Genomic DNA, 21,706 nt, shown 5'->3' with positions numbered 1-21,706 from the left:
CTGTCCCATGTGTATTTGCTCACCAGGATACCCGGCACCAAGGCTATGTTTTGTGCATTCATTTCTTTCTTACTTTTCTTTTTTTAGGCCTATGTTAAAAATATATTTATCCAGTTCATTTCACATCTCCTCAGGAATCTCTCATTTGAATCTGACCTAGAGTCTGTGTTGAAGCAAGATGCCAGGCTTCCTAGTTCATCAGCAGAGGTGGGGGAACCTCAGAGCCCACTACTCTGAGCTCCCTAGGATGCACCCCAGGACAATGAGGGGGGTTTCCCTTTGCAGGGTCATTTCTGACACCAAGGCTGCTCAGGGGCATAAAGTCGGCATCAGCTGAGTACCAGTGGGGCATGACCATGGGTCCTGTATGCATTAGGAGAGCTCAGCTCCTCTGGCCACAGCCAGGGTGTGATCTCATACCCCTCTTCTTTGAAGATGGCAGCCAGATATCACTCTGGGCTGGTCCCTTCTCTCTACAGTGCTTCAATACTCAGAGTGGGAGTGGTGGGGAGGACAGTCTGGACATCGCCCGTGGGACAGACCCTCTGCTCCTCAGGGCTGTCCTACCACTGCCACAGAAGGCATTTCCTTGCTGTAGCCATTGCAATGGAGTTGCAGCTTCCTTGGAGACATGTCCAGCAACAGTAGTGAGACTCTCTCTTTTCTCGGCTTTTCTCCTTATTTCCACCCTGTGCTGCTGGGCTCTGATGTGTGTATATGGCCTCACTGCTCTCGTAACATCGTGGCTGTAGGTTTGTGCTTCCCTGTGAGGTCAGTCAGGAACAGGCACTGGACATCCTTATGCCAGACCCAGACTCTACAATAGCATTTCCATAATAACAGGGGATCTCTCCTGTGACTTGCCAGAAGTCTGACTTTTCTTCTGAAGATGGAGTCAAAAGTATGCCCAAGAGATAGCACCATCAAAGGGCCTGCTTCTCCACTTTTGAACTTCATGGCATCCAGGGGAAATCTCAGAGTATCTGTGTGATCTGTTAGGGACTGAGGGCTGGATCCAGGGTTCATCTGTCAGTGACCAAGGGAGATGGGGAATGGTCTCTGAATTACCTGCCGAGGGTTATCCCACAGGTGACAGTGCTGATGAGAGATGTCCATCTTCCTGGAGGGGAATCTAAGATCCAGGGGAGCTCAGGGGAGCTCCAAGGAGAGTGTGTGCCTGGAAGTGGGCAGTGAGTGGAGCCTCATAAAGTGAGACATGGTCCACAGTGGAGTAACCAGAAGATAGAGCACTAAATCCAGGTATGCATGGGGAAACAAGGGCTCTGCAATGTCTGGACAGGCAGCGGAGAGCCAGGAGGCCTTGGGAAGAGTCATTGGAGGGTGATTTCTGCACCCTCTGTTAAACACTACAAGTTGGAACAAGTGTATACCCAAACACATCTCCTACCATTGCAAATGTTCTGAGGTCACTCTGAGAACCATCCGTTGTGATGAGCACCATTGCATTGGGAAGAGCATTACCAGGAGACCGAGGGAGATGATCCTCCCCCTCTACTCAGCCATGGTGAAGCCACATCTAGAGGACTGTCTCCAACTCTGGGCTCTCCAGTACAAGAGAGACATGGAGCTACTGGAGTGAGTCCAGTGGAGAGCCATGAAGATGATGAAGGGACTGGAGCATCTCTCCTATGAGGAGCAGCTATGAGAGCTGGGCCTGCTCAGCCTGGAGAAGAGAAGGCTGAGGGGGGATCTTATCAATGTGTGTAAGTATCTGAAGGAGGGGATAGAAAGGATGGACCCAGACTCTTTTCAGTGGTGCCTGGTGACAGGACAAGAGGCAACGGGCAGAAACTGAAACACAGGAAGTTTCATCTGAACATGAGGAAAAATTTCTTTACTGTGAGGGTGACAGAGCACTGGAACAGGTTACCTAGAGAGGTTGTGGAGTCTCCTTCCTGGGAAATATTCAAAAGAAGTCTAGGCAGTCATGGGCAGCATGCTCTAGGTGACCCTGCTTGAGCAGAGGGGTTGAACTAGATGATCTCCAGAGGTCCCTTCCAGTGTCAACCCTTCTGTGATTCTGTGTGATCCATGAGCACAGACCTGTGCAGTGTCAGTGGTGGTGATCAGTGTCTTGCTGTGTCTGCTTGCTAACATGACCAGTATGGCCAGGGCTGAGTCACGAGTCACCTGGTGGCCCCACAACCACACAGCTGCTCACTCTGCAGAGCAACACTGCCAGCCCAGTCCAGTGATGGCCAGATAAGACTGGAGGGCTCCAACCAGCCCTGCTTTGCACAGGAGGCTGGACTGGAAACCTCCAGAGGGCCCTTTCCACTGAAACTCTTCTACAACTCTGTGATTTCTTACTCCTCAGCCTCTACTGCAGCATGGCTGGCAGGGGGATGAGAGCACCTGGGGCAGAACAGAATGAGCCCAGTTGGAAGAGCATGAGGGGGAAGATCCAAAGGTCCCTGGCTCAGCCTTGGGCTTTGAAAAACTCCCTCACACATCCTAAGGGGCTCCATCTGCCTCTTCCTCTCTGCCCTGTGCTCCCATTCCATCAGGCAAAGTGGAGGCCAGCACCGCCTGGGGGCTCTCTCCCCCATGGGAAGGAGGGAGACCTCCTTCACCAGTCCCACGCTGCCTTTTCCAACCCCAGCCTTTTCAGCTGTGTAGGCCTGAGTCTACCCACTTGCCTTCACCACAGTCACAGCTGCACAGGAAGCCTATGGAAATCCCAGTGCTCCTACCTGGCCTGCATCCCACACCTGGAGCCTGGCTGGCCAAAAAGACATCGCCCATCCAGTGCTTCTTGTGTCTTTGCCCAATTTCCCTGCTGCTCCCCATGCTTTGGGCACCATTCACACATGGTTACTGCCTGCTGGCATTTTCCTCTCCTGGGCCCTTTCCAGCCCAACTTAGCCCCTTGCCAGCTCTCTCCACCTCTGCTGCCCTCTCCCCAGCCCACCCAGCAGAGCAGCCCAGGCTGGGGGTTGTCCACAGCAGTGGCCACTGCAGAGGGCTGCAGAGCTCTGTGCACTCACACCATAGCCCCAGACCCTCTCCAAGACAGCACTGGAGTCTCGGCCCTAGGGGTCCTCAGGTAGATCCTACTGCCCCAGTGACAGAGATGCCTGCCCCAAGCTGGTGCACAAAGAAAAGTTTATTTTTCTATTCCTCTCCTACACACACATGCACAGTGCTCTTCTCTTAGAGGTCCCTGCTCCCTGGAGAACCTTCCCCCAGCTCAGTGTATCTGTGCTGGTCTGGCTGGCCATTCCTGCACCCCTGCCCTGTGCTCCCCACAGGGCCCTGGGCTGGTAGTCTCTGCAGCGTGAGCAGGCTCTGAGGCCATGGAGTGACTCTGCACTGGCCATGTTGCTTGGAGCTGGAAGTAGACACAGCCAGACGAGGGTTTCTGTTGCTGAGCCTCTTTCCATTCAGCCCTACCTATCGGGTTTGTGGCCAAGGAAGGTGCTGGGATGGACAATGGGCATCCTTATTGGCATGACAGGCATTTGAGTGCTGCACTAGATCCAGCCCATGGTGTTTCAAAGACAACGTCATGAATCACTCTCCAGTTTGACCTCCCCTTGCCTGCTGCATCCTATCAGCCTCTCCTGGCACTGCAGAGCCCTTGTGTTAATGTGTTTGATAGTTAATATGTTAACGTGTTCGCCCTTCAGATTCCGCAGGTTAGCCCTTTACCTTTGGGACTCCACCTTGAGTGGTCTCTCATCTTGAGAGGTCCCACTCAGGTTCACAGCCTATCCTGGGACATCCCCTGAGCTCTCATGGCTGCTTCAGTTTCCTCTGAGCATCTGTGGAGGCAGTCCCAATCATACAAGTCAGAAACCTTGGCTTTCTGCTTGGGTACTTACCACCAAGAAGCAAGCTCTCTGTCTAGTTCCTGGTCTCTAAGAGATGCCGCTGGGACTCCGAGCTCATCCCCCCGAAACCTGTGGGGAACCTCAGAAAATCAAGAGGGTGTCCTTGCAGGGTACAATTCCTTGGACATATTCTTGACAACAATGTTGGAAGAGAAGTCCAACCTCCTGCCATTGCACTGACAGCCCATTTCAGTACAGTGGTGCTCACGGGGAGATCAGCTCTGATACAACTGGTCTGCACTGCCTGATCCTGCCCGTACTCACAGCAATGTGACTGTAGACATAGCAGTACTGTCACCAAGGTGCAAGAGATCTTAGGGCTGACCCAAGTACAAGAGCACAACAGGACAGAGCAGAAGTGAAAAGACAACAGCTCTGAAAAGACCAAGTCCTGCTGCTGTCAATGGATATGACTTGAGGAAAGCAGCAGCCCCAACTTAAACGTTGAAGAGGGAACTGCCTGCTGAGGCAGTGAGGGACAGCACTGAGGACCAGGGGTTGCCTCTCCATGCACTGCCTGGACTGTTCATTCACTCAATCACTTCATGCCTGGTGCTGCTCTCTGAGTTCAAGAGAATGTAACAGGGGTATGAGCTGAGACCAACATTTTTTCTCCTTGTTCCTCTACTTTGTTTGAGTATGCAGTGAACCATGTTTGCCATATACATGAGATACCTGGGTCAGAAAAAAAAGTAGATGCTAAAGAAGAAGTAGGATAAATAGTTGATAAACATTTGGCAACAAATATATCACAGAAATAACAAATAATTTTTTAAAAAAGGAAGAAACATATGAACAAAAGATAGGCTTGGCTTTTGCTGTGATACCTTGAGAGTCACTGAGGAACTTGCTGAAATGTTGTATATTTAAATAGTTTCCTCACAGCATTCTTCAGCTCCTTGTTCCTCATGGTGTAGATGAGGGGGTTCATTGCTGGAGGCATCACTGCATACAGAAGAGCCACCACCAGATCCAGAGCTGAGGAGGAGAGCAAGGGGGGCTTCAAGTAGGCAAAAAAGAGGTGCTGATGTACATGGAGAAAACAGCCAGGTGCGGGAGGCACATGGAAAAGGCTTTGTGCTGGCCCTGCTCAGAGGGGATCCTCAGCACAGCAGTGAAGATCTGCATATAGCACAGCACAATGAAAATGAAACACCCAAAGACTAAAAAATCACTAAATACAGTAAGTCCAGCTTCCCTGAGGTAGAAATCTGAGCAGGAGAGTTTGAGGATGTGGGGAATCTCACAGAAGAACTGCTGCACTGTGTTGCCTTGGCAGAGGGGTATGGAAAGTGTGTTGGCAGTGTGCAGGAGAGCATAGAGAAAACCACTGGCCCAGGCAGCTGCTGCCATTTTGACAGGGGTTCTGCTACCCATGAGGGTCCCGTAGTGAAGGGGTTTGCAGATGGCAACGTAGCGGTCATAGGCCATGACTGTGAGAAGAGAACACTCTGTTGAATATAAGAAAAAGAGGAAAAAGACCTGGGCAACACATCCTGAGTATGAAATGGCCCTGGTGTTCCAGAGGGAATCGGCCATGGATTTGGGGACAGCGTTGGAGACATAGCCAAGGTCAAGAATGGAGAGGTTGAGGAGGAAGAAGTACATGGGGGTGTGGAGGTGGTGGTCACAGGCTACGGCTGTAATGATGAGTCCGTTGCCCAGGAGGGCAGCCAGGTAGATGCCCAGGAAGAGTGAGAAGTGCAGGAGCTGCAACTCCCGGGTGTCTGCAAATGCCAGGAGGAGGAACTCGCTGAAGGAGCTGCCATTAGACATTTGACTGCCCTGGGTTTATTGAACTGTTCAAGGAGAGAAAAGACAGCAACAAGTTAGGAGAGACTTTTAATAGAAAACAAATAAATATTCAATTTCTTATTAAAAATCCCTCATTGCTTCTTTCTTTATTGGGAAACCCTTTGTTCCATTCCCTTGCTTGAGCTCTCATTTGTGTTGGCTGTGTGTGGCATATGGGGCTGAGACCTCTGCCCGTTGGGTCTGTACAGCAGGGACTACATGGGAATGGGGGTGAGTACTTTTGACACTCACAGTTAGTGTTAAATGAAATTCTCTCATCTTGTGGAAGGGATTTTCAGCATCTTCACACCCAGCTCTAAAGAATGATGTTTGAAAAACAGAGTGTTAGGGTTTTTTCTTAGGTATTGTTTATTTTCTTTCAGATGCCTCTATCACCCTGAGGAGTGCTCTTTAAAAGTAGAAATCCTTGGCATTTCTACTGTGAGTCCCCAGAGGAAAGCATCCAGTGGCACTTGGTGCAGAGTGGGGACATCTCGGCTGTCTATTAGCCTTGTTCCCAGCTCTCCTGTGCTCCCATCTCTTTCAGCTGGAGGATGACGTTACTCTAAAAAGCATCCAGTCCTGCCGAGAGTAGAGGAGTCCCCTTTCAAAGTGCAGGTCTTCAAACTTTCCTCCCTTTCCCCAGGCACCTGAGGGAGCTCTCCACACTTCCCTCCTGGCTGCTAGAGCTAGAGCACAGGGCTCTTTTCAGCTGCCCATATACAACCTCCCACCACCACCTCCATACTCCCAGCATCTCTGCACCTTCTTCATGGGTCTCTCAGGTAGCACAGCAATGCTATGAGGCAGCAGAGCCTTTCTGGAGGCCAGCTGACAGCCCAGTAGGACAGCACAGCAAAACTCTCCTTAAGGGAGAGTCAGTTCACTTCCCAGCCCCACAGACTGCATTTTCTGGAGCTCCACAGGTTAAAAGGGGGCTGGGGCAACCTCATTCCTATGCAGACCCCTCTGCTGTACGATTTGCAACATTGATGTTGCAACGTTGAAGAGGAAGTGAGGGTGAAGGGGTTTGATGAGCTTTCTCACAGACTGATCTCTGAAAGTGAAGAATTTCGAATCTGTGTTCCTTGTCAAAAACCTGGGTGCGTATCCCAGCTTCACAGCCCTGCAGCTGTCCTTGGCAGAAAGTAGCAGCACGTCCTGTGCCTGTGGCAGTGTGGCATGGAACCCCTGCTCTGAAGCACCTCCTCCTGCTCTGCAAAGGAGATTGATACTTCAAAAACCTATCAGTTATGGGGTGAAACAGCTTTAGACAATCCCTTCCGGCACCTCGATAGCATTGCCTTGCCGCCAGAGACTTACTATGTCAAGAGCTGGGAAGATTGCCCCCATAAGGAGCTCTCCTCTGTCCTCCCACTCCACGCTGCTTTTCACTTCTCTCTGTCATGTCTCATCTCCTGTCAGCAGCAGCAGGTAGTGCCTGGAGCTCTGCTCCTCTTATGCAGAGGAGCTGCTGCTGCACACAGCTGTGCCTCGACAGTGCTGTCAGGTTGTCCTCAGCTCTCTGGAGCCTGTTCCCCCTCAGGATCAGGGGTTCAGCTGAAATTGTGATTTTCTCTGTCCCCTGTGCTCCCTCCTCCAGGGAAATGTTCACTGGGGTAAACCAAAATAATCACCCTTGGTGCCTCTCTAAACAATACAGAGAGACCAAATGCAGCATTGTCACTTGTTTCATCAGAGGATGGCTATCTTCAAGAGGTGGAAACATCCCTCCCCCTGGAAATCCATACTCCTGTGTCTTAACTAGGCATGACACCTAGAAGTGGACAAGAAGTGAGCTCATTTATCCATGGTTCAAATTGACTCATCTGTATGACAATCTGGGCATCACAAGTGCATTTTGAAGCCTGGGCTGGAGTAGGGTCCAGATCTCTCCTGTGAACTTCATAAACACACAGGAGGTGGGATTCTCCTTACAAAACTGAAGTAAGCACAATAGATACTTCTGCATGGGATCTCCTTGTCTATGCTCCCATATCAATCACTGAAGATGGAGGGTGGGAGTCAACTGTTCACATACAAACACCTGGTGACAGTTAAAGAGACAGAGGTGAATGAAGGCATGTGACAGAGACTTCTTGCTCTGATGGAGCAACTAAGATACCCCCATCCTTCTAGAGCATGAAGGGCCAGCTGGGAAATTTCCATGACTGTCTAGAAAGACACTAGATGCCTACTATGACTAGAGCCCCACTCACTATAAAGATCCATGAGTTATATGAAGATCCCAATGTTATAAACACAAACAGTTCTAGTAATTCAGTGCAGACACTTGATTTATTGACATAAATATAGGCTGTCAGGGCCATGTTGGATGCCAGCAGTGTCCAGCATATCCACATATCTCTGGTAGGAGATGAGGAGGCAATGCCCTACATGTGAAGTGTTTGCTGGAATACATGCAGATCTTCCATGAGATGGAACAAGACATACATCTCTGAAGGGCAGACAAGCTCAGGAAAGCTGGCAGGTAATTCAGGACTGCGCCTGTCAGGCACAGGAATGCTCCATATGAGCAGTTTGTAAAATCAGTAATCATCTCTAGACCCCAGCATCGCCAAACAGGGAGCCCCCACATGAGCTCCAGGGCAATAAGGCAGCATAAGGAAAGAGAAAGAAAGCAGATGCTGCCAAGAGGAATTTAGAAATGTTGTCCAGCAAAGTGGAGTGCGAGGGAAGCCAAAACTCCCCTGGGATAGAGACCCTTGCAGGAAATGTGAAGGATGAGAAGAAGAGCTGCTCCTGCTTCAGTAACAGTAGAAGAATAAAGAAGGAAGTGTGGGCTCTGCTGAATGAAGTAGGGATTCTAGTAAAAGTGAATGTAGATATGTCTGAGGAGCTCAAGTCCTTCCTGGAGGAGGTTACCCAGAGAGGTTGTGGAGTCTCCTTCTCTGGAGATATTCATAACCCACCTGGATGTGATCCTGTATAACATGCTCTAGGTGACCCTGCCTGAGCATGGGAGTTGGACAAGCTGATCTCCAGAGGTCCCTTCCAACCACAATCATTCTGTGATTGTGTGATTCCTGGCTTCAGTCTTCACCAAGATGTTCTCCTGAGCTATTGTACCTGGAGTCAGGAGTCCCGAGGAGAAAACAAACCTTTAGTGCATAGCTGTCTACAGCTCAACCAATAAAAGTCTTGGGGATTGGATAGTTGGCATCCATCTCTGTGGAGATCAGGGGAGATCCCACAAACCAGATAGAGGGATATGTTGTGCTTGTCTTCAAAAATGGCCACAACGGCAACCTGGGGAGCCGCAGGCCATTCAGTCTCACATTGGTGGAGAGTGTGTCATGAAGCTGTACTTGTGAAGGAGAGGAGTGGAGAGTAGCGGATGTCCAGTAGACATCCAGATAGGTAAAATCTGGTTGAATAATCAAGCTCAGAGCATTTTCATGAATTGTCAGGAAGGCAGGTAAAGGTGGGGTATGTAAGGACATACCCCACATCCTGTCCTGTTTGACAGGCTCATCAGCAGGGCAGCTGCATCAGGACAGGCAGAGACCTGACCGGCAGAGGACTGACCCTAAGGAGAAGGCCCTGGACATTAGGGGCGATGCCTTATGAGCCTGTGGTGCATGCTCACCACGGATGTGGCTACTGAATACAGGGCTGCATTAGGAAGCATCTGGACAGACAGAGAAGGGCAGTTCTTTGCCATCTCGTCTCAGCACTGGAGTGGCCCTGTCTAGAACACTCTGTCCCAGTGTGGAATGCCCAGCACTATAGCAATGGGGAGCACTTGGAGAGGGTTCAGAAGGTCTGTCCAGATGGAGCTGGGGATCACGCAGAATCACAGAATGGTTGAGGTTGGAAGGGACCTCTGGAGATCATCTGGTCCAACCTCCCTGCTCAAGCAGGGTCACCTACAGCATGTTAGACAGGATTGCATCGAGGCGGGTTTTGAATGTCTCCGGAGAAGGAGACACCACAACCTCTCTGGGCAACCTCTTCCAGTGCTCTATGACTCTCACAGGAAAGACAATCCTCCTCATATACAGGCAGAACTTTCTGTGGTTCGATTTTTGCCCATTGTCTCTAGTCTTGTCACATGGGACAACTGAAAAGAGTTTGTCCCCATCCCCTTGACACCCTCACTTCAGGTACATATACACATTGATAGGACGCCCCCTCAGCCTTCCCTTCTCCAAGCTAAACAGGCCCAGCTCTTGCAGCCTTTCCTCATAGCAAGGATGCTCCAGTCCTCTGATCGTCTTTGTAGCCCTACGTTGGACTCTCTCCAGTAGCTCCATGTCTCTCTTGTACTGGGGAGCCCAGAACTGGATGCAGTACTCAAGATGAGGCCTCAGCAGGGCTGAGTCAAGGGGCAGGATCAGTAATGCTCTTCCTAATACAGCCCAGGATACCTTTGGCTTCCCTGCCTCAAGGGCACATTGCTGGCTCGTAGTCAACTTGTTGTCCAGTCTGAAGCACAAGGCCTGTATGGAGAGGTTGAGGGACCTGGGCTTCTTTAGCCTGGTGAAGCAGTGGCTAAGATCAATATAGCATTCACCTGTGACTGCTGGAAGGGTAGTTTCAGAGATGAGGGAGCTTTTCTTGGTAGTGGGAAAGAACATGAGAAGAGGAAAGAGCCACAGATTGCATATTGAGATGTTCAGACTGGACTTCTGGAAAAAAAATGTCACTCTTAGGGTAGTGCTGTGGTGCAACAGGACATGCAGATATACTATGTGATTAGCCCCTGGCTTTGTGTTTCAAGGAGCAGCCAGTAAGGACAGAGGCTGAAAGTCTCCAGAAGGTCTTTGTTCCCTCCACATTGGCTGATGTGTCTGCCATGAGGCCTACAAGAAGATGATGTTTCCTTATGACACTTGGTCTTGTTGCCTTCTTGTCCCCAGGGAGCCCAGGAGGTGCTGTAATGTTGTCCTGACCTCACATTGCACAGTGCGACCCTCACACTGCCCCTAGGAAGAGATCCGAGCAACATGTGAGGGAAAGGATCACCCTACCCAGGGGCTGGGTGTCAGTACTGCTCACACCGCTTGACAACACACATTAAGGTGGACTTGGTATCAGAGCCACTCTCACATTGCCTTTGCCTACCTTCTATCAGTGCCACCGCCTTTCTGCTCTAATCAGCCCCCGGGGAGGCTTTGTTGGTAACGGCCCTCAGTGGGACCTGTTAATGCTCCAAGAAACTGGGATTTACTTCTGAGTTTAGCTTCTTGAGAGGTTTGTTCAGCCTCCTTTCAGTATCTGAAGTTCATGGGCTCAGAATTAAATTGACCCAGCAGGTCATCATTAAAATGCAAAAGACTCAAACGAGCCATGCCGCTTTCCATAATTTTCTTCAGTTCTTCAGTTCTTGTGAGGTTAATTGGCAAAAATTCAGAAATGTACTGAAATTAGGTAGATATCAATGAGCACCTGAAAAAGAAAGATGTCTGCTTCTTAGGCTTTTGGTATGCTTCAGTTTTCAGAATATGTCATACCCACATTCTCCAACTGATATGGATTACAAGTGTGTCCTAATGAAGTCTGGGTATGTAGGAAAAGCAGTATTTTTGATAGGAGACAGGTATGGACCAATTTCCTCCCCAGCTCACCAGCTTTGCCATTTCCCTCATCAGGGAAATAGACACAGAAGGATTTTTCTTAATAGCAAACAAACAAAAATAAAACTTGAGATTAAACTTGAGTTTAATGAAAGTTAAAAGACTGAACTGCATGGCAAGCCGAAGCTGCCTCCAGAGATGTCCACTGCCCACAAGACATGTCTGCCATGAACCTTCCTAGAAATGTTTCCAACAGATAGATAGGAAAGGTTAGACAAGAAACAGAGCAAAGGAGTTGGCTAAAGAAACAAAGAGATTCCTGAAGATGATACAAACTTCAGAATCCCAGAAGCTCACACCAGCAACTGGAGAGTTGAGAGGCATCAGAATGGATAAAGAGCAAGGGGAAGAGGAAAACTGGGAAAAACTATGACAAATGCATGTGCCCAGAGAGTCTGATGCCAAGATGCCTTTAGAAATGATCATTTTAATTAGGACGTGGAAAAATGTGAGAGACTACTGAGACTACATCCACAGCTGAAGAGACAGAACAAGGGAAGGACAAGGTCAAGGGCAGATGGATATTTCTTCTCCTGAGATTCATACTCTTCCTGAAGATTTGCACTCTTTCATCATAGGAAATTTAATTAATTAAAATTAAAATTAGCTAACTCTTGAGCTGACGAAAGTGTGCTCATATTTCTGAAATGTTGAAAGCAGTTCCTCACATTTCCAGGCAGAGCTCAGGTGTCCAACCACAAGCACCCAGTGGCACTTGGAGAGACCTGGTGTCTTGGTGTCTCTGAGGTACCTGACTAGCCCTAGCGGCTCTTGCAGGAGACCTGCAGGAGACAAGAGCCTCTCAGAGCTGCAGATGGAGGCTAGGCAGAAAGGATCAGGGCCCCTTGACATGGCACAAGCTGTCCATGTTCTTGTGTCTGCATCCAATCCCCAATTCTAAAAATCACTTTCCGTTTTTAAAAAAGGGAAAGGAAAGGAAAGGAAAGGAAAGGAAAGGAAAGGAAAGGAAAGGAAAGGAAAGGAAAGGAAAGGAAAGGAAAGGAAAGGAAAGGAAAGGAAAGGAAAGGAAAGGAAAGGAAAGGAAAGGAAAGGAAAGGAAAGGAAAGGGTCTCCACAAAAGGCCTGTGTATCAAAAAAAAAAAAAAAAAAAAAAAAGGAACAAATAAAAGGGCAATAAGAACACAAAGAAGTTTGAAATACTGAAAAGTACAATAAAACATTTTTTTGGAATATGTATCTGATTTCATTCTTCTTTCATTTCTATTGACAATTTCTAAAGATTTCTTTTATAAAAGAGCCTACTCTTTAAAAATGATATTTTTTGTGTGTCACCCTAGTCCATTACTCATCAAACCACTCACTGACCAGCATCTTCCTTGGTACTCCTTACTCTGCACACAATGAATCACTCACCATGAGCTGTCACACTCTCACAGCTGGTAGAGGGAAGCAGGCTGATCAACTTCAGTAAAATGTTCTATTTATCAATGGCCTAATTTGCACCAATCTAAACCTACCTGTGTTTCACTGATGTCCTAAACATCTGGCCACTCTCCATTTTCATTCCCTGCATGGTCATGAAATGCAGCTCCATTTGAGGTGACAACAAGGATGGGAATTATTTCACCCACCACCAGACCCCATCAGTGCAGATGTCTCTGCCTAACCCAGCTGTCTGGACTTCCCTTTCTAGGCAATGGAAAGAGAAAGGTTGTCCCACTGAGAGGTCATGAGGGGCTTCTCCTGGTGACCAGCTAATGCTCCAAAAAGGTTCTCTTTTTTCCTGGGTCGTATTTCCCAGCACCACATGGGAACAGAGCTACACAGGGCATCTCAAGCAGCAATGGCCTCCCTATGTGTCTGTAAGGACCTGAATGTAAAGTTCTCATAATTGGTTGAAATCCATTCAAGAAAGAGCTCTATGAAAGAACTCAGATAAAATATCTTCATTTTTCAGAACTTCGAACATTCTTTATCAATTCTGATGAATATTCTCTTTCCTTTTTATTGACTGCACTACCGTCACCCAGCACCTCACAGAGGCCACCCAGCAGCAGTGACCACCTTGGGGAGAGGAGGGGATGATGCAGGAGACAGGCACTCATTTGTGTACTGATTGCGAGGGCACCTCTGCTGCACCCTACAGGCCCATGCCCATCAATCAGGTAGGCAGGGCTCATGACCACCCTGCTTAGACCTAGCCCTCTGGGACACACCTGCCACCAAACAGTTCACGGCTCCTTGTCTAGGTCTCCCCTGATGCCAGCATGTTGCCCCTGTGGCCCAGAGACACCATGGACATTTTTGGAGGCTTCCTTCGGCAGCTCGATGTTCCCAGAGTAGCCCAGGATGTATTATTAGCAGCCAAAGGGTTTTTTATAGCGTGATACCAAGAAGGAGTCATTCTGCATGCGCCAATGTACAGCTGGATGATCGGTAGGTGAGTTAAACTGTGCAAGGCCTGCTGGGACAGCCCTGGACATCTCTGGAAGAACCTGACTCTCACTTGTTTTTATCCACATCTCACTGCCAAGAGGGGACCTTTGTCCAAGTTAGCCTCAGATCCACACTTGGGATTTCAGCTCATAAGGGATTCACTTGCAAAGAAGAGTCCGCATACTCAGGCTCTGGAAGGGCTGATCAAGCAAGTGCTTGATCCTGCAGAACCTGCAGGCCTCAGCCAGCTCAGGCACATATTCACAGAATCAGTAAGGTTGGAAGGACCTCTGGAGATCATCTAATCCAATCTCCCTGGTCAAGCAGGGTCACCTAGAGCATGTTAGACAGGGTTGCATCCAGGTGGGCTTTGAATATCTCCAGAGAAGGAGACTCCACAATCTCTCTGGGCAACCTGTTCCAGTGCTCTGTCACTCTCACAGTGAAAAGATTACAAAATGTCAGCTGAGTTGGACAGCTGAACAACTGTCAGGTGCCTGAACTGAAAAGGCCATTAAAGCCCTGCCTCCAAAGTCTCACATGGCAGGGCACAGGGAGAGTCTGAGAGAACCAATAAAGTAACTCACAGAAGGAGCTTGTTCTATGGCAGAGCAAAGCTTGTTACTCCTCATCTGTGGAGCAAGGAGCTCGCCTGTAAACCAGCACTAGGGAACACACTGGAGGAAGGACCGTGTCTCTCTCTTCTCTTAACAAGCAACTGACTCTCAGGGCTCCCCTCATTTGCATCTTGACATCTCAGCGCTGCAGGGAGAATACCCTACCAGGGACTCAGTAGGAATGAGTTGATCAAAATAACATAGGGGGCCAGAATATAAAAGCAGTAGGATTCTCCCCTCCAAAATGGAGGAGAAACTCAACAGGTGTTCATGTGGAAAGGCCAAGGGTCAAGGGCTTCAAGCACAGAGTATCCACAATGCTGGCCTAAAAGACCAGCAGGCTCCTTAGACGATGGCCGTGCTCACCAGCACGGCCTTGGCTCCAGCTGCTTGCAGCAACACATCTAGAGCTAAGTGAGGCTCCTCACATCCACCCAACACTCAAGAGCAAACCAGCACCTTGCCCCTGTCAGCAGTGGCAGCACCTAATGACACCGCTCCTAGCACACTCATGCCTGCATGTGGGCTGCTCTCTTGTGTCCCTGCTGCAGCACAGACAAGGCACATTACAGCAGGACAGTCAAAGAACTTGCAGAGACCACAGGTAGGAGGAAGAGAGACCAGGGGTGTGCAGGCCTTGGTGGGCACTCTTGCCTGGGCTTGCCTACTCAAGAGGACTTGTTCTAGTTAGATTCCTGGGGGCCAAACATCCTGTTTGGCAAGCCAGCACAAGCTCTCTCTCTCTCTCTCACACACATACACAAACACTCTTCAGTAGCAAGCAGTTATTAGTAGATACTTACAAACAGACCGACCCGATGGCAGTCTCGAGAAGGACCGCCTCAATGCTTGTCCCAACTGTCTGCATGGTGAGAGAGAGAGTTGGCAGGCACAATCTTCTCGGGCGTCCCCGAGGAGGCAACGTGGTCCTCTGTTGTGTAGCAGCCTCCCTCTCCTTTGGAAAAACTCCAGTATTTATGATTATTTGCAGTAGGAGGGAGTCTCGGCACCTGGGGCCAGCAAGTGCAGGGAGTCTAGCCCAACTCCGCCCCGGCTGCATAACCGGGCTATGATACTGCTCACACGTGCAGACTTATTTCGAGCGCCATCTTTGCCTTTGGGGGTTGCTATTTCATTACTCTTCAACTTCTGACCTTCATGTTGACTGCTTCTCATGGTGATTCTGTGGCTGGAAGCCACAGAATCTGTATTTAACCAACCACTGTCCTTTCTCACAGATTTCCAAGACCTTGTTAGTTATTTATTTGTATCCTGCTTAACACAGCGGTATTGTTCTAGGCACTAAAAAGTTACAACACTAGACTATTCTTACCAAGTATCAGGTAGCACAGATACAAAAAGTTACAGCACGGACCATTCCCATGAAATATCACATAGTACGGATACATGCCACCATGTGGTCCGTTGTTGGAACACATCTATATTCCACCACACGAACAACGTGGTGTTGTAAAAAGGAGACCATAATAGAGCGTAATAAAGGTAGCATACAAGGGATACAACAGGAAATACAAAGAAAAATTACAAATAGTAAGCAGCAAAAAAGCAATAATATCTGTAGCCAAGGCCATCCCCATGTCCACGTCCCAAAAGGATTCCACTCATCATTAACCTGCAGTTGCTTTGTTAAGTGTTGTGGTTCTTGAATCTTCGCATGAATGGATTGTGAATGATCACTTAAATTCATACAACACATACCTTTAACATCTTGACAGCCATGGCCATGGACTAGCAATAGAAAATCAATGGCAGCACGATTCTGCAATGTAGCTTGTCTTATGGAATCTGTATCAGTCCGCAAGCCTGCTAAAGCACTGCTGGTAGCGTTACTAAATTTACTTAACCAGCAGCCAAGTTTATGTAGTGTAGCTAATGCTCAAGCACTTGCGACTTTAAAGGACATTGTCCACTTGGTAGTAGTGATGTTACACCAAGCAGTGGCATTTTGGTAAGTCACCTTGGTACTGCTCACCCACCAGGCTGCAGACTGTTTTTTCTCGGTATTATTAAATATAGTACAATAAGTATTGGACAAAGACCCTAACAACTGCAGTTCTTGCAGTGGTAATGCAGGCGATATGCCTGCTCGTGATAGCCAGCCATCCCAGGAGCTGTTCCACTGTATACAAAGAGACTGGCCGCTGCCGAATGTGGTGTTACACAGGACTAATTCTTCTGCCATCAATGGTGCGCCAACCAAGCAGGTAGAGAATGGGTTCTGTGGAGTAGCAGTACTTAAGCACAGGTGATCTTGTCCTGTGACATTGGCTAGAGTCACCCAGACATTCTGTTGTGGCTGAGGTACAGTCCAGGCATACCTGGGAAAATAAGAGGGGGGAGGGGAAGACAACATACTTCTGTCCCTGACTACTCTCTTTGCATAAGGTGCTCAGCTGGTACTCGCTTCCACTGTTGCTCACCCTGAACGACAATGGTTACTGCATGCAAATCATCAGCTGCAAGTATTTCAGTCAGAAATGGCACTGGCTGTAAAGGGAGTTGGTACCAGACGCGAGCTCCTGCAAACCAAGTTGATGGTGGCTGCCTTCGTGTTACACTGTGGACATAATACACATTAACCCATGGAGCAGGTGGTACCGAGACTGGGAAGATACGAACAGCCTCTGGAAGGTGGTCTACCCAACCCTGAAAGGAGCCTCCTCCTAATCTCTGGAGCTGTTCCTTTAGCAGCCCATTTATCCATTCTACCAAACCAGCTCCCTGGGGTGATAAGGGAGGTGCCATGTCCACGTAATTCCCCACTCTGCTGCCCACTGCTGCACTGCTTTATTTCTGAAATGTGAGCGATTATCTGATTGTATTTCAATAGGGGTGCCATAGTACAACTCAATGGTATTCAAACACCGAATAGTTGTAAAAGCATTATTATAGCAGCTAGGAATGACGACAGCCAGCCCGGAATAGGTTTCTATTGCTACACAGGCATATCACTGTCGTCGATGTTCCTTCAATGGACCGATATAATCAAGTTGCCAAACTTCCCCCTCCGTGCTCCCTTGCTTGATCTGTCCCAATGGTTGAGATAACACTTTCCGTTCCTTCAGCATCTGGCAAACGGAGCACTGGTCAATGACTTGCTGCACTAACGTTTGGCTCAATAGCAGACCCTGCGCTTTTCCCCATGTGACGGTAGCATCTCGCCCAGTGTGGCCAGCTTTATCATGAGCCCACTTTGCTAGCACTTCTTCCTCTGGGGCTGTGATGGCGAGGTGGTGAACACGAGCCAATTGGTCTACATGTGCTCTCCATTTTGCTGTTTCTGTGGACTCTTTACTGTGGGCATCCACGTGAAACACCCGAACATCTTGTTCTTGTAATAACTGCCATATACTTTCCCAATGCTACTTTCCCCACACTTCTTTGGTGCCAATAAACCATTGGTCTTGCTGCCACTTACCTAGCCAGTTGACTAGACCTTGTGCCACTGCCCATGAGTAGGTGTATAAGTAACAAATGTGATTTATGGGCATAGCATCAATAGCTTGCCATGTGGCCACCAGTTCAGCTAACAGACTACTACCTTCCTGCCCTTCTGCGACCAGCCGAGTATCACTTGCAGGGTTAAATACTACAGCACGCCACCGTCCCTTTCTGGTACAACTACCATCAGTGAACCACGTCTGTTGTTGCTGTGTGTTAGATAATTCTTCATAAGGTTTGCCCCATTTGCCAATTTGATAATTGACTAAATTCATGGGTTTTCCTGGTTCTCCTTGTACCCCTTGGCTGATTGTTTCATGTCCTAAATATTTGACACTCTGGACTGGGCCTTGTATTTTCTTTGGATTGACTTCCCATCCAGCTTCCCGTAAGCATGAAACAGTCATGTCCAGGACTGCTTGCACTTCTTCGTGTGTTAACCCCTGTATTAGTATATCATCAATGTATTGCAACAGTTGTACCTGGGCAAGTACATCTATTTTTATGAGTGTGTGGTGAATGGCTTGGTGACAATAGGTAGGATTATGTTTGTAGCCTTGAGGCAATCTGGTAAAAGTATACTGATTACCATTCCAGGTAAAAACAAACTGCTCCTGAGTTTCCCTTGGAATGGGGATGGTGAAGAAAGCATTGGCTACATCTGTGACTGCATACCATGTGCCAGCATGCTGTTGGATCTGCTGTATTAAGGCAGCCACTTCGGGAACAGCAGCAGTTATCAGTGGTATGACCGCATTCCCTCGATAGTCCACTGTCATTCTCCAACTGTCATCTGGTTTCTTTACTGGCCAAATAGGACTATTGAATGGGGAATGGGTGTATTGCACTACTCCTGCCTGTAGCAAGTCATTAATTGTGGCTTGAATTGCTTCATCATCCCCTGGAATTCGATACTGTCATTGATAAACAACAGTGGTAGCAATTGGAATTTGTGCTTCTTCCATAACCTTTCCTACTTGGACAGCACAGATGTGCAACCACTGTGCAGTACCAAATGCCCAGAGGGACCTATCTATTTCTAACGTTTGGCCTCGTGAGATGTCCATCCCTATTATATATTTGTCTAACGCAGCAATCATGATGCGGTATTCACAAGGTAGCCAATAACCAATTTTCATTCTTAGTAAGTCATTTTTTCTCATAATTGATTGGTCACCCAGACTCCAGACGGGGGTCTGTGTCCCTTTGTGTTTGTCAGGATTGCTGTGTATAATAGTGACCTCCGCCCCAGTGTCCACCAATGCCTGAATCTGTTGTGAATTTGTTTTTGGCCACCAAATAGTGCACCAGACAAAGGGACGTGGATCATGTCATAGTAGACAACAGTCTGGACCTGAGGCTTGGTCTAATCCCTATTCGGTTTCAGATTTGTTATGGTTAACAAAGCTTGTTGCTGCAGGAGATTTGCAGTTTCCTGCTCTTACACCTGCTGTTCTAGCTGTCCTACCTTTTCAGCATGAGCTGAAATTCATGATCTTGTCCCTCCAGTACCTTATAGGAAAACAGGAAGGCTCCCCCCATTCACCCTGCATGCTTTAATCACTCCTTGTCCTTGATGTGTGTGTGTGGGGGGAGTTCTACAAATTTTTCCCAATACTTTAACGCTTCCATGGGGCTTGTCCCGGTCCATGGCTCCGGAGAAGCACCCATACATGTTTCCCACTTATCACATAGCGCAGTCCATGGCTCTTGCGTCCACCCAGGACACTCAAGGGATGGGGCTGCCTCTTTTCCCCCTTTTGTTCCTGCAGCCTGAACCATCAGGCTCACGTGTCTCTGTTACTGAATCAAGTGTCTGCACTGGATGACATCAACTCTCCACAGTGTCTACATCTGACTATGTCTCAGTTTCCTAGTGAGTGGAGCTCTGCTAGCAGTGGGCATCTAGGATCTCGGGGGCCAAAGAAATTCCCTACCTGGCCCCCAACTCATGCTCTAGAAGGACGTAGGTCTCACACTTGCTCCATCACAGCAAGCAGACACTGGCACATGCCTAAGACCACCTCAGACTCTTCCAATGTCACGGGAGCACAGAGCACAACCTTGCATGCATACAAGGCCTTCTAAACTAGCCTGAGAAGCCCAATCTGACTCATCTGAATCACTACCTGAACAATGCAAAAGCAAACTCTATTCTTGTCCCCATATAGGTTTCCTGCCTAGTTAAGAGATGGAATAGGGGCTTCCTGAGTGGGACCTTTCCACCTTCCATATATAATCATCCTCTGATAAGACAAATTGCAGTACTGGATTCAGTCTTTCTTCAGTGCTTAGAGAGTATCAATGATTATTTTAGTTTATTGCAGTGAATATTTCCCAGGAGCACAACGGACAGAGAGTCACACCTTTGGCTAGGCCTCTGCTCCTGAGTGGGCCAGGCTCCTGGGATGGAGGGTGCTCATGGCAACCTGGCAGCACTGTCCAGAGACAGCTGTGTGCAGGAGCAGCTCCTCTGCAATGAGCAGCAGGGCTGTGGGCACTGCCTGCTGCTGCAGACTTGAGATGAGATATGACAGAGAGACGTGAAAATGTAGTGTGGAGTGGGAGGACAGAGGAGAGCTCTTTGTGGGAGAAATCTTCACAGCGCTTGACACAGTAAGTCTCCGTCTGCAGGGCAATGCTATGGAGGTTCCTGGAGGAGTCTTCTAAATCCATTCAAACCCACAACTGGATTTTTAAGGATTGGTCTCCTGGTTTCTACTTTGTAGAGGAGGAGACACTGCAGAGAAAGGATTCTCTGCCACACTTTTACAAGGAAGAGGATATCCTGCTACCTTCTCCCCAGGACACTGTAGGGATGTGAAGCTGGGATGTGCACCCAGGTCTACTCCAGGCTGTGATTCAGAGCAGTGTCCCTGCACCCTGGGGTACTGTGTTCCCAAGGCAGTGACTCTGCTGCCCGCAAGGGTTAGTACAGTGCTCTGCAAGAAAAACAACTCTGGGGGGGACTCAGCAAATGCGTTCATCCACTGCTCAGCCTACAGACAGAACCAGCATCACCTTTCAGCCTCAGTAAGGTTTGTCTCACCTGCTCCTTAGCACCTGCTATTGCACTGCTCGTGGGCAGTGTCCTGCTCCCGGGAGGTTTCTGCAGGGCAGAGCTGAGCACCCAGTCAGTGGGATGGAGTTCATGAGTATTGATGGGGAGAGATGTAGGGACAGGGAAGCACCTCCCTGCAGGGATGACTCCAGGCAGCAGAATAATGTTCAAAGTATGAGAGGAAACTGTCAATTCCAACGCCTCCTCTCTTCTCTCAGCCAGCACAGCGCTCTGCTCTTAAGGCTGTGCGGTCATTTCCTCAGCAGCTGGACATCCAAGAGAGGAGACATCCTGAGTGCCCCTCTGCCCTTCCCTGTCCCTGCCTCCCTCAGCACAAATATCATGACATTGCTCCATGTTTCCCATCTGCCCATGCCGCCCTGGTCCTTCCCCTTGGACTCTCTGGGCAGGGGGCATTTCTGATGCAGTTAAGACACTGACCTTGACGATCCTGCCATCCAGATGTGTCCTTGGCAGTGAGGTGTCCAAGTTCCCCTCTAACCTGTGGGGCTCTGGGCAGTGTGGTGTTGGGGCTGGAAATGAGACGACTCTCTCGTCAGGACACCCCATCCTCAGGATTTTCAGCCATTTTCATGGGGTGTCTGGCTGGGCTGCAAGCTGCCCTCCAGAAGGGCACAGCTCTCCCATTGCAGCTATGTGTTATCTAGGTGCCCCAAGGAGAAGCCACCTAGATGCTGAGGCCACAGAAATGCTGCTGGGAGGCTAGATGTGGGCAGCTGGAAGAAGCCCAGTGTGTTCCTGCCTGGAAGGGGAGGGCTGAGACCTGCCTCACACACACTCCAAAAGTGTGCTGATGTGCTCTTTGGAAGTGGATTCCACTGCTCTCCACAGTGATGATTGTTTTTTGGGTAACATGAGTGCAACTGTCTTCCACCTCTGTGGTGGGAGCACAAGGCAGCT

General features: G+C 48.8%; 1 protein-coding gene across 1 annotated transcript; it reads right to left on the bottom strand.

The window, feature by feature from the left end:
- Positions 1–4,689: 4,689 nt before the first annotated feature.
- Positions 4,690–5,630, bottom strand: LOC134154893 (olfactory receptor 14C36-like). The gene is made up of 2 exons (XM_062601523.1): positions 5,228–5,630; positions 4,690–4,832 (listed from the first exon to the last, which is right to left on the bottom strand). Exons 1-2 carry the CDS (start codon positions 5,628–5,630, stop codon positions 4,690–4,692), a joined length of 546 nt encoding a protein of 181 aa, XP_062457507.1.
- Between the last annotated feature and the right edge of the window lie 16,076 nt (positions 5,631–21,706).

This window comes from Rhea pennata, unplaced genomic scaffold (genome assembly GCF_028389875.1).
Source record: "Rhea pennata isolate bPtePen1 unplaced genomic scaffold, bPtePen1.pri scaffold_51, whole genome shotgun sequence".
Classification (NCBI taxonomy): domain Eukaryota; kingdom Metazoa; phylum Chordata; class Aves; order Rheiformes; family Rheidae; genus Rhea; species Rhea pennata.
Note: the sequence above shows the minus strand (reverse complement) of the source record. Positions and strands in the feature narration are given on the sequence as shown.

Bases quoted from the DNA above. Each gene is read 5' to 3' on its own strand.
- LOC134154893 (XM_062601523.1), bottom strand. From the start codon at position 5,630: ATGTCTAATGGCAGCTCCTTCAGCGAGTTCCTCCTCCTGGCATTTGCA. The intron at 4,833-5,227 runs GTAGCAGAACCC...TCTCCTCCTCAG, and splicing joins TCACTACGGGACCCTCATGG to CTCTGGATCTGGTGGTGGCT.